Here is a 13,746-nt window from a genome sequence, read left to right as displayed (position 1 = left end):
TGGGTAATGTGTTAGGATCTATACTGGTATGGACTGGGGAATGTGTTAGGATCTATAGTAGTATGGACTGGGTAATGTGTTAGGATCTATACTGGTATGGACTGGGTAATGTGTTAGGATCTATACTGGTATGGACTGGGTAATGTGTTGGGATCTATACTGGTATGGACTTGGTAATGTGTTAGGATCTATACTGGTATGGACTGGGTAATGTGTTAGGATCTATACTGGTATGGACTGGGGAATGTGTTAGGATCTATAGTAGTATGGACTGGGTAATGTGTTAGGATCTATACTGATATGGACTGGATAATGTGTTAGGATCTATACTGGTATGGACTGGATAATGTGTTAGGATCTATACTGGTATGGACGGGGTAATGTGTTAGGATCTATACTGGTATGGACTGGGTAATGTGTTAGAATCTATAGTGGTATGGACTGGGTAATGTGTTAGGATCTATACTGGTATGGACTGGGTAATGTGTTAGGATCTATACTGTTATAGGCTGGGTAATGTGTTAGGATCTGTACTGGTATGGACTGGGTAATGTGTTAGGATCTATACTGGTATAGGCTGGGTAATGTGTTATGATCTATACTGGTATGGACTGGGTAATGTGTTGGGATCTATACTGGTATGGACTGGGTAATGTGTTAGGATCTACACTGGTATGGACTGGGTAATGTGTTAGGATCTATACTGGTATGGACTGGGTAATGTGTTAGGATCTATAGTGGTATGGACTGGGTAATTTGTTAGGATCTATACTGGTATGGACTGGGGAATGTGTTAGGATCTATAGTGGTATGGACTGGGTAATGTGTTAGGATCTATACTGGTATGGACTGGATAATGTATTAGGATCTATACTGGTATGGACGGGGTAATGTGTTAGGATCTATACTGGTATGGACTGGGTAATGTGTTAGAATCTATAGTGGTATGGAGTGGGTAATGTGTTAGGATCTATACTGGTATGGACTGGGTAATGTGTTAGGATCTATACTGGTATGGACTGGGTAATGTGTTAGGATCTATACTGGTATGGACTGGGTAATGTGTTAGGATCTATACTGGTATGGACTGGGTTATGTGTTAGGATCTATACTGGTATGGACTGGGTAATGTGTTAGGATCTATACTGGTATGGACTGGGTAATGTGTTAGGATCTGTACTGGTATGGACTGGGTAATGTGTTAGGATCTATACTGGTATAGGCTGGGTAATGTGTTAGGATCTATACTGGTATGGACTGGGTAATGTATTAGGAAGGAAAGGATGCCACATAGTTTGATGGAAATGAAAATTATCACCCTACAGAAGACTGAATTCAAAGACACCTCGAAAATCAAAGTAAAAAATGATGCAGCAGGTGAGTCCATTTGGTGAAATGTCATTGCAGCAACTCAGAATGGTCCTCAGTAGTGTGTATGGCCCCCACGTGCTTGTATGCATGTCTGACAACGTCGGGGCATGCTCCTAATGAGACGATGGATGGTGTCCTGGGGTATTTCCTCCCAGATCTGGACCAGGACATCACTGAGCTCCTGAACAGACTGAGGTGCAACCTGGCGGCATTGGATAGACTGAAACACAATGTCCCAGAGATGTTCTATTGGATTCAGGTCAGACAAGTAAGAGGCTCTGGCTAGACAGTTGGATAAATGGTTCTATATTTAGGATGTGTTCGGTCTATAAACCAAAGGCTGTTTGACAGTTTCATTTATATAACTCAAAGTATATACCTTTGTGTGAGTATCATCATCTGCTGGAGATAAAAGACGTCACAGTGACTATGGAGGAAGAGGACGGACATGACGGGGAGGTTACTGGGTGTAAATATAAAATAATATCTTATTACCTCCTCTGCTGCCAGTTCCAGCAATGTCTCCTCTCTACTCCCTACTAAACTCTCACCGGAAATGCCTTTTTATATGTGACATCACTTCCTGTTTTTACCTTACATCACTTCCTGTCTCTTGCGTTCCACTGACAACACGTAGAATCGCCTCCTTGTGGAGAATATAAAATCTTCAGCCTACGTTGTTTTTCGATTCTTTGATCGCTAGTTTTTTGGTCCATTTTTCATTTTTATTGTTGATATAATACCCAAGTAAAAACGGCAAGCATAAAAATTTATTATAAAAATAAAATTGACAATAGAATTTTTAAAATTTTATTTACATTTTTGGAAAAATAAATATATATAAACGAAATAAACACATATACGTATGCAAGAGTGGGCCTAACTTTTTCAATACCTTACACAGGTATTTCAAATTTCACAGGTTGGTAGAGTAACTCTTCCTCTATACAATATAAGATACAATTTAGCGTAGTCTCCATCAAAAGTGATGCATTGCACCATCGTTGAACCCAACTCTCAAATCCGCAAATTTGAAAGAAAAGTCGGGTGTGCACTGTTGTGCCCACTACTTCACAGCCACTTTCCCCTCTTCGGTGTCTTCAGATCATTTTCCCTGAAAACTGTCCTTCATTAGATTGAACCCGTGGAAGTTGGAGGGCACTAAATCCACTAAATCTGGGCTTTACAGTGGATGGGGGGACCACCTGACTAGCCAATTTTTCTGATCGCTTGGTTTGTTGCCAAAGATGTGTGTGGTGAATGATTGTCATGGTGAATGTGGCTTGTTTGCAGATTCTTGTTCGATGTCTTCCTCCTAATGGCTTTTCTAAGTGCCTTAGGTGTCACACTACGCCACTCGCTGGTCAGGGTATGGCCACGTTCCAGAAAATCTCTTCCTCCTACTGGCTTTTCTAAGCGTCTTAGGTGTCACACTACACCACTCGCTGGTCAGGTTATGGCCACGTTCCAGAAAATCTCTTCCTCCTAATGGCTTTTTGAGGCGTCTTAGGTGTCACATTACACCACTCGCTGGTCAGGGTATAGCCACGTTCCAGAAAACCTCTTCCTCTTACTGGCTTTTCGAAGCGTCTTAGGTGTCACACTACACCACTCGCTGGTCAGGTTATGGCCACGTTCCAGAAAATCTCTTCCTCCTAATGGCTTTTCTAAGCATCTTAGGTGTCACACTACACCACTCGCTGGTCAGGGTATGGCCACGTTCCAGAAAATCTCTTCCTTCTAATGGCTTTTCGAAGCGTCTTAGGTGTCACACTACACCACTCGCTGGTCAGGGTATGGCCACGTTCCAGAAAATCTCTTCCTCCTACTGGCTTTTCTAAGCGTCTTAGGTGTCACACTACACCACTCGCTGGTCAGGGTATGGCCACGTTCCAGAAAATCTCTTCCTCCTAATGGCTTTTCTAAGCGTCTTAGGTGTCACACTACACCACTCGCTGGTCAGGGTATGGCCACGTTCCAGAAAATCTCTTCCTCCTAATGGCTTTTCTAAGCGCCTTAGGTGTCACACTACACCACTTGCTGGTCAGGGTATGGCCACGTTCCAGAAAATCTCTTCCTCCTACTGGCTTTTCTAAGCGTCTTAGGTGTCACACTACACCACTCGCTGGTCAGGGTATGGCCACGTTCCAAAAAATCTCTTCCTCCTAATGGCTTTTCGAGGCGTCTTAGGTGTCACATTACACCACTCGCTGGTCAGGGTATGGCCACGTTCCAGAAAATCTCTTCCTCTTACTGGCTTTTCTAAGCGTCTTAGGTGTCACACTACACCACTCGCTTGTCGGGGTATGGCCACGTTCCAGAAAATCTCTTCCTCCTAATGGCTTTTCGAAGCGTCTTAGGTGTCACACTACACCACTCGCTGGTCAGGGTATGGCCACATTCCGGAAAATCTCTTCCTCCTAATGGCTTTTCTAAGCGCCTTAGGTGTTACGCTACACTATTTGCTGGTCAGGTTATGGCCACGTTCCAGAAAATCAAGGAAAATTATGTCCATGTCATCCCAAAAAACAGTCACCATGACCTTCTGCGCGGATCACTGGCTACTGAACTTCTTCGGCCTACAGTAAGAGATTTGACACCATTCCATGGTCTGATTCTTCGTTTCTGGATCATAAAGATATGCCCACACTTCATTCCTGGTCACCAGAAGAGGGGGTGATAACTACGTCTGTAGTTCGGTTTGTGTGTATAGTGGTCACCTTGCTGTATGTTAATAGGTGGACAATAGAGTATATATGCTCTTGGTATTTTAGGTAAAACTTTCCCTTCTGGTCTGGGAACTCTATAGCTAGTTTTACCTCAGGGCTCAATAACCAGCATAGACTAGAGAAGCCCTCAAAATTTCCACTTACCTGCTCACGTAAGGTGAGTGAAAATAAGCTGAGGGTCAGTGTGGAGCCGCATCAGATGGGGGGGGGGGGGGGGGGGCTGGTGCCGCCGGCAGGCGGTATTGAGTGGGAGCCAATTCTGGGGGGGGGGGGAACCTTTGGGGTGGGGGCAGAAAGCCGACAGCTGATGACTCATCGATGGTTAAAAATACAGCGGCCAGCTTCCTGGGCTGCCCCTTGGCAGAGCCCCCCTGCCCCAAAGCACCCATCCCTGTCATGTGGCCTGGTATGGTTTGGGGGGGGGGGGTGCTCGCTTGTCCCCTTCCTTTCCTGACCTGCTGGGCTGAATGCTTGGATAAGGGTCTGGTATGGATTTTTTTTTTTGCAGGGGGACCCACACCATTATTTTCACAATTCTTTTTGTGTCAGCAATTTTTTTCCAATTTCAATTTCCAATTCAGCTGTCAGCGGGAAACCCCGCTGACAGCTGATGACTCATTGGTTGTTAAGATCGCAGTGGCCTGCTTATGGTAATTTTTTTAAGAAAAACAAGACAAAATATTATAGACCGTTCTCATTTATTTACCAAAATCAGAATAAGTGAATAACAGACAACAGAACAAATCTTTAAACAATTTATAACTGAAGTAAAAGTAAAAAAGTGAAAAAAAAGGCGGCACTGCAGGGGGAGGGGCAGAAGAGGAACGGTGTCAGCGATAAGACAGTAGAGCCGGCCCTCCTGCTCAGCAGGTGCCTGGGCCCCCCTTTTGAACTGATGGGGTCCGGGAGCGTTCTATGGACCTCAACATTTCCACCCGCACATTTGTTAACTTCTTCAGCAGATAGGACTTCTCTGATGTCTAATTCGATTTATATTTAGAACATTTCCCGCACTCGGAACGTGAAAAGCTGTCCTCCCGATGGTGAATTCTCTGGAGTTTAAGGAGGTGAAAACATTTCCCGCACTCTGAACATGAAAACGGGACGTTCAGTTGTGTGATTTCCCTGGTGTAAAAAGAAGGCTTACTTAACGAGTGAAACATTTCCCGCACTCTGAGAAGATAAACAAGGGTTGCTCATTTAGGTCGCTTTCCTGGTGTAAACATTTTCCACACACAGAACAAGTTCCGGGACAAGGTCATCTAGTGCCCAGGGCAAAGGTGCCAAATCTCCCCTCCTAGCAATAATCCCCCCCCCAATCCCCCTTCTAGTACAAATCCCCCCAAATTTAGCCTCCAAAAAAATTGTACGCCACTGCACCCCCACAATTTCATCTTCCCTGTACAAATCTTCCCCCCTCTAATCCCCCCTTTTAGCACCCCCCCTCTAAATTCAGATAAATGGTTCACCACTGCCACCCCCAAATTTCCTCTACCCTGTACAAATCTTCTCCCCCAAATCCCCCCTTTTAGCATTAATCCCCCCCCCAGCAAAAAAATTTCTTTTAATTTTTTTTAGAGCACTAATCTGCACGTTAATTTGGAGGCCAAAATTCTCCCAAATAAAAGCCCCAGCCCCCCCCACTGAAATCCCTCCCCTTATCTACACCCCTCTAAATCTCCCTTCCTAGTATAAATCCCCCAATAACCCCTACTAACACAAATCCCCCCAATCCCCCTTCATAAAACAAATTCCCCTTCTAGCACAAATCCCCCCCCCCCCCCCAATCCCCCTTCATAACACAAATTCCCCTCCTAGAACAAATCCCCCCCAATCCCCCTTCATAACACAAAATTCCCCTCCTAGTAAAAATCCCCCCCCCCATCCCCCTTCATAACACAAATCTCCTCCTAGCACAAATCCCCCCCAATCTCTCTTCATAACACAAATTCCCCTCCTAGCACAAACCCCCCCCCCCCCCCCCAATCCCCCTTCATAACACAAATTCCCCTCCTAGTACGAATCCCTCCCAATCCCCCTTCATAACACAAAATTCCCCCCTAGTACAAATCCCCCCCCCCCCAATCTCCCTTCATAACACAAATTCCCCTTCTAGTAAAAATCCCCCCCAATCCCCCTTCATAACACAAATCCCCATCCTAGCACAAATCCCCCCCCCACCAACCCCCCTTCATAACACAAACTTCCCCTCCTAGTAAAAATCCCCCCCCAATCCCCCTTCATAACACAAATTCCCCCCCAATCCCCCTTCATAACACAAATTCCCCTCCTAGTAAAAATCCCCCCCCCCCAATCCCCCTTCATAACACAAATTCCCCTCCTAGTACAAATCCCCCCTAATCCCCCTTCATAACATAAAATTCCCCCCTAGTACAAATCCCCCCCCCAATCTCCCTTCATAACACAAATTCCCCTCCTAGAACAAATCCCCCCCAATCCCCCTTCATAACACAAACTTCCCCTCCTAGTAAAAATCCCCCCCCCCCAATCCCCCCTTCATAACACAAAATTCCCCTCCTAGCACAAATCCCCCCAATCTCCCTTCATAACACAAATTCCCCTCCTAGCACAACCCCCCCCCCCCCCAATCCCCCTTCATAACACAAAATTCCCCTCCTAGAACAAATCCCCCCAATCCCGCTTCATAGCGCAAAATTCCCCTCCTAGTACATATCCCCACCCCCCAATCCCCCTTCATAACAAAAAATTCCCCTCCTAGCACAAATCCCCCCCAATCCCCCTTCATAGCACAAAATTCCCCTCCTAGTACAAATCCTCCCCACCCTCCAAATTTAAAATAAATTGTATGCCACTGCCGCTCCCAAATTTCCTCTTTCCTGTACAAATCTTCCCCCCCCCAACCACTTTTTAGCACTTCTCAATGCAGCGCCCCCTACCTCACATTATACCACTGTGCCGAGGGCAGCCGCCCCTCCTGCCCACCCCTTGTCCCGGCCCTGCTCAGAACATGGGAAAGGAGTTTGATGGTATGAGTTCTGTGGATTGCTGTTTCAAAAGAGAAACCTTTCCCGCACAATGACCATGAAGAAGGACTCTCACACTGTGGTGTCTCTGGTATAGAACAAGATTTTGTTTGTGAAGGAAACATTTTCCACACCCTAATCTTGGAAAAGAATGCTCACCCCAAGTGAATCATTGGTGTTTAATAAGCTCTTCCTTATAAATAAAGCATTTCCCACACTCCTAACATGACAGGGGATGTTCATGATTATGACTTGTGTCGTGTTTAAGAAGTGCATGTTTTTCAGTAAAGGTTTTCCCGCACACTGAACACGAATAGGGTCGCACGCCTGTGTGCGTTCTCTGGTGTCTAGCAAGTGTAGTACTCATACTAAAACATTTCCCGCACACTGGACAACAATAAGGGCGCTCACCCGTGTGAATTCTTTGGTGAATAACAAGGTCTCCTTTCGCGGTGAAGGAAAACCCGCACTCCGAACATGAAAAAGGACGCTCGCCTGTGTGAATTCTCTGGTGCCGGAGTAGGTTATTTTTTTCGCCAAAACATCTCCCGCACTCCGAGCATGCAAAGGGACGCTCTCCCGTGTGAATTCTCTGGTGTCTAAGGAGGTTTTCTTTTAGACTAAAACATCTCCCGCACTCCGAGCACGAGAAAGGACGCTCCCCCGTATGAGTTAAATTGTGTCTTAGAAGAAACCTTTCCTGATTGAACACTTTCCCGCACTCTAAGCATGAGAAAGAACGTTTACCACTTTTAACCCTGTGAGTTTTCTGGTGTATAAGAAGTTCTCCAAGTTCAGTGAAGGAATTCCCGCACACTGTGCATGAAAATAAACCCGCTCCAGTGTGAAGTCCTAAAGAGGATTCCTGGGGATGAGATGGATTGGTTGATCCGTCCGTAGTCTGAGATTTTAGATGTATTTCTGGAGTCACAGAATGGGATTTATTAGAAGATTCCTTCAGATTCGAGGGCTCCATTGATGGCTTCAGATGGTCAGGTCTGGGATGTAGATTATAAATAACGGAATGGACTACCGGAGAACATTGCGTGAGGACAATATTTTCTACATTACAATATGGAGATAAGATAAAAAGTCCCTCAGAGGTATTGGAGCTCCGAACATGGTGGCCATCTGTTGAAAGAAATTTTAAATAAATGTTGTGAGTATTCTTCATATCCGGTATTCAACAGTTCTATAAATTACCACTGAGCTACGGCATGGGATTGGCCTTCAATTATAACAAAACAATATCAATACAAACCAGATAAAGCATCCAAACCACACTCGATAAAAGTGTTTGAGCATTAATGATACGGTTACGGTGAGAATGGGGAGGAACCTTCCTCCACCTCAATTCTAGGCCACATGACAACGTACTGAAGATAGAACAGAGATGTCCCTTTCATATGGTGTACAGTATATCCTCCACATTTGTTGGGAACATGACGTTATATTGGAGAATGGAGATGGACCTTTCATATGGTGTACAGTATCTCCTCCTCATTTGTTGGGAACATGACGTTATATTGAGGAACGGAGATGGACCTTTCGTATGGTGTACAGTATCTCCACCTCATTTGTTGGGAACACGACGTTATATTGAGGAATAGAGATGGACCTTTCATATGGTGTACAGTATCTCCTCCTCATTTGTTGGGAACATGACGTTACATTGAGGAATGGAGATGGACCTTTCATATATGTTATACAGTATCTCCTCCTCATTTGTTGGAACATGACGTTACATTGAGGAACGGAGATGGACCTTTCATATGGTGTACAGTATCTCCATCTCATTTGTTGGGAACATGACGTTATATTGAGGAATAGAGATGGACCTTTCATATGGCGTACAGTATCTCCTCCTCATTTGTTGGGAACGTGACGTTATATTGAGGAACGGAGATGGACCTTTCATATGGTGTACAGTATCTCCTCCTCATTTGTTGGAAACATTTCGTTATATTGAGGAATGGAGATGGACCTTTCATATGGTGTACAGTATCTACTACTCATTTGTTGGGAACATGACGTTATATTGAGGAATGGAGATGGACCTTTCATATGGTGTACAGTATCTCCTCCTCATTTGTTGGGAACATGACGTTATATTGAGGAATAGAGATGGACCTTTCATATGGCGTACAGTATCTCCTCCTCATTTGTTGGGAACGTGACGTTATATTGAGGAACGGAGATGGACCTTTCATATGGTGTACAGTATCTCCTCCTCATTTGTTGGGAACATGACGTTATATTGAGGAATAGAGATGGACCTTTCATATGGTGTACAGTATCTCCTCCTCATTTGTTGGAAACATTTCGTTATATTGAGGAATGGAGATGGACCTTTCATATGGTGTACAGTATCTCCTCCTCATTTGTTGGGAACATGACGTTATACTGAGGAATGGAGATGGACCTTTCATATGGTGTACAGTATCTCCTCCTCATTTGTTGGGAACATGACGTTATACTGAGGAATGGAGATGGACCTTTCATATGGTCTTTTTACCTTTATAAAAGTAAAAAATTAAGAACCCAGTGGTTATTAAACACCACCCAACAAAGCTTTATCTGTCTCAAAAATTTGATTAAAAAATTAAGTTGGCCACAGTGTTGCATGACGGAGTGATTGTCAGTCAAACGATTATGGCACTGAAAACTGGAAAATGGTCTGATAATGAAGGGGTATTAGGATGACTATTTACCTGTGCTGATAACCGAAGAAGATTCCTCCTCTATGACTTTCTCCATCACCCCAACCTCCTCTGTAGGCTGATGATCAGAACTCACATACGTCTCTTCTTCTTCTTCCTCTGCAATCTCAACTTTCACATCTGCCGGTTCTTCATCCTAAATGCACAACGTGTTTGAAAATAGCATCCTTAAATATCAGCATTAATAACAAAAATAGGAATTAGAAGATCATAATTTTAAGTCGTTTTAGGTCACTTTACATTCTCTCCACCTACCTGATGATGGTGAGGGATGGTGTGATCTTCCTGTGTGGAATCCCGGGAATACAGAGAACGGGGACATCTCTGTAGTGGGTTCCCATTACTGGATCCATCTGTAGGAAACACACACACTGACTGAATACATTGTTTCTATGTGTTTATCAGATGATGGGGGATCTAGGTGGACCCTCCGTACTGCTCTCTCCTTTACAATAAAGTCTCCTCTTACCCGGTGATGTGAGGATCTCCGGAATGTCCATCATGACACCAAAAGCTTCCTTCTCTTTAACTGGCACTATCGTGGAGCCCTCTTCCATGGACTGATCACACGTCACATATGACTCTTCTTCTACTTTGACCTCAACTTTTATATCTATCAGATTGTCACCCTAAACCAAGAAAAAGTTCGGCAAATATAAGGTTTATTGATGCAAGACCACAAATTAAATATTTTGTAGGGTTCACTCCCTCTCTTGCATTGTTGAGTCAGGTTCATGTTCTAGATGCTCCAACCAACCTGATAACAGCGTACATAATTGTGATCTTCCTGTATGGAATCCTGGGAATACAGAGGACGGGGACATCTCTCTGGTGGGTTCCCATTACTGGATCCATCTACCTGATGATGGTGGGGGATGGTGTGATCTTCCTGTGTGGAATCCCAGGAATACAGAGGACGGGGACATCTCTCTGGTGGGTTCCCATTACTGGATCCATCTGTAGGAAACACACACACTGACTGAATACATTGTTTCTATGTGTTTATCAGATGATGGGGGATCTAGGTGGAGCCTCCGTACTGCTCTCTCCTTTACAATAAAGTCTCCTCTTACCCGGTGATGTGAGGGGCGGCTGATTCTCCATCATGACGTCCTTGTAGAGATCCTTGTGTCCTTCTAAATACTCCCACTCCTCCATGGAGAAATAGACAGTGACATCCTGACACCTTATAGGAACCTGACACACACAATGATACAGTCACCATCCAGACACATCCCTTGTCTGTTACTGGATAATGTCCCAGAATTCCCAGCACCGCTCACCTCTCCTGTCAGCAGCTCATTGATCTTTTTGGTGACTTCTAGAACTTTCTGCTTATATTTTACGCCTGGTTTCCGGAAATAGGGTGGAGGTACAGAGCTTGGGGACGTCCCATGTCGATAGCTGTATGACAATCGCTCTACACAAGTCTTCTTTGCCATTTCATAATCCTTTAAAAATAGACAGCAACAACTACTCCTAAGTACACCATTAGAATTAATCAAACCTTTGGTTTTATTTCAGTTTTACTATTAGGGATAAGAGTGATGTCATGTGACCTCCCAGAATCCTCCTCACCTCTCCGGTCAGGTCTGTGTTTTATTAACCACTTAAGCCCCGGAAGATTTTACCCCCATTCCGACCAGGGGGTATTTTGCCATTCGGCACTGCGTGACTTTAACGGACAATTGCGCGGTCGTGCGACGCTGTACCTAAACAAATTTGGCGTCCTTTTTTTCCCACAAACAGAGCTTTCTTTTGGTGGTATTTGATCACCTGTGCGATTTTTTGATCACGCGCTATAAACAAAAAAAGAGCGTCAATTTTGCAAAAATAGCAATATTTTTCACATTTTTTTATATGAAATTCCCCCAAAAAAATGTGAAAATCAAAATTTTTTAACATTTTCGGCCAATTTGTTTTATGCTACCTATGTTTGGAAAAAAAAAAACGCAAAAAGCGTATTTTGATTGGTTTGCGCAAAAGTTATCGCGTTTACTAACAAAGGGAAAGATTTTTGTCATTTTTGTTGTTTTTTTTTTAACGCGTAATGGCGGCGATCTGCGATTTTTTTGCGGTACTGCGACATTGCGGCGGACAGATCGGACCCTTGACTGACATTTTTGACACTTTTGGGGTTACCAGTGACATTTCTACAGTAATCAGTGCTATATATATGCACTGTTACTGTAAAAATACACTGGTAGTGAAGGGGTTAACTTTATTTGGGAGGGAGGGGCTGTGTGTGTCCCTAGGGGCGTGCTTTCTACTGTGATTGGCTGTGGCTTGAGCTGTAAGGACACTGATCAATGGATCTACATAGTAGATCCGTGTGATCAGTGTCTTTACAGCGAGGAGAATGACAGGTCGCTTGTTTACACAAGCTGCCTGACATTCTCCCTCTCCCCCGCCGATCGCCGAGTGACCGGCGGACATCGGGTCCGCTGGTCACACGCGCGGGGGGGTCCGTGACCACGCGGGAGCGCGCCTCCGGGGGCGCGCGCTCGCTCCCTAGACCCTCACAAGCTAGTGACGTAGCCCTACGTCACTTTGCCTGTGAGGGGCTGACTGCCGACGTAGATCGGCGTTAGGCAGTCGGAAAGTGGTTAATAGAGATAAGAGAGATGTCATGTGATCTCCCAGAATCCTCCTCACCTCTCCGGTTAGTAGGTAGATGATCTCCATGGTGAGGTCTAATATCTTTGTTATACAGTAATCCTGGTCCTCCTCCATCCTCATGTGATCCATACAGGACACTTCTCTCTGTAGACATTTAACAAAGTGAGAATTATCTGGACTGTACTGGGATGAATAATGTCTGTTCAAAGTTCCTCCATTTCATGGACATCTCAGAAAGCTTGTGATATTACAGGTTTTAAGGAAATACTACCCAATAGATAATATGTTTGCATTTATTGAGTTGGATAAATGGTTCTATATTTAGGATGTATCTGGTCTATAAACCAGAGGCTCTGGATGGACAGTTGGATAAATGGTTCTATATTTAGGATGTATCCGGTCTATAAACCAGAGGCTCTGGATGGACAGTTGGATAAATGGTTCCATATTTAGGATGCATCCAGTCTATAAACCAGAGGCTCTGGATGGACAGTTGGATAAATGGTTCTATATTTAGGATGTATCTGGTCTATAAACCAGAGGCTCTGGATGGACAGTTGGATAAATGGTTCTATATTTAGGATGTATCCGGTCTATAAACCAGAGGCTCTGCATGGACAGTTGGATAAATGGTTCTATATTTAGGATGTATCCGGTCTATAAACCAATCACTATTGATAGTTTATAAAACTTTAAATATTTTTGTTTGTGTGCGAATAATCATCTGCTGGAGATAAAAGATGTCACAGTGACTATGGAGGAAGAGGACGGAACATGACGGGGGGGGGGGGGGGGGGGTTACTGGGTGTAAATATAAAATAATATCTTATTACCTCCTCTCCTGCCAGTTCCAGCAATGTCTCCTCTCTACTCTCTACTAACCTTTCACCCGGAAGTTTTAGGTGCCATCACTTCCTGTTTGTACCTTTCATCACTTCCTGTCTCTGCGTTCCACTGGCAATGCGTTGAATCTCCTCCTTGTGGAGAATGATAAAATCTGCAGCCTACGTTGTTTTTCAATTCTTTGATTGCTGCCTCTTGGTCCGCTTTTTATATTTATTGCTCATCCAGGGGTCTTCAAGTTCTCCATGGCCCTCCAGTTATTCAGGAACTACAATTCCCATCATGTCTATGAATGTCGGAGTTTTACAATGCCTCATGGGATGTGTAGTTCCGCAACAGCTGGAGGGCCGTAGTTTGAGGATCCTTGGCTTATATAGTATATTACCCAAGATAAAAACACAAACCTTAAAAATAAATAACTAAAATAATAACTTTTTTTAATGAAAGCGGTGATTACAA

At 44.2% G+C, this 13,746-nt stretch overlaps 1 protein-coding gene across 1 annotated transcript in view; it reads right to left on the bottom strand.

The window, feature by feature from the left end:
• The window catches only part of LOC309564428 (uncharacterized protein), a gene marked incomplete at its 3' end in the record, with an annotated part of 637,385 nt that extends 624,801 nt beyond the window's left edge, over positions 1–12,584 (bottom strand). The window contains 8 exon segments of the mRNA XM_082269058.1: positions 5,104–5,225; positions 7,336–8,236; positions 9,817–9,961; positions 10,248–10,454; positions 10,583–10,782; positions 10,899–11,022; positions 11,109–11,276; positions 12,481–12,584. Of these exon segments, the coding sequence (XP_082125184.1) occupies positions 5,104–5,225; positions 7,336–8,236; positions 9,817–9,961; positions 10,248–10,454; positions 10,583–10,782; positions 10,899–11,022; positions 11,109–11,276; positions 12,481–12,573 (1,960 nt within the window). The 5' untranslated portion in view covers positions 12,574–12,584.
• Positions 12,585–13,746: the final 1,162 nt, after the last annotated feature.

Source organism: Pelophylax lessonae (genome assembly GCF_965119305.1).
Source record: "Pelophylax lessonae genome assembly, chromosome: 9".
NCBI lineage: Eukaryota > Metazoa > Chordata > Amphibia > Anura > Ranidae > Pelophylax > Pelophylax lessonae.
This window is presented reverse-complemented; position numbering and strand designations above follow the sequence as displayed.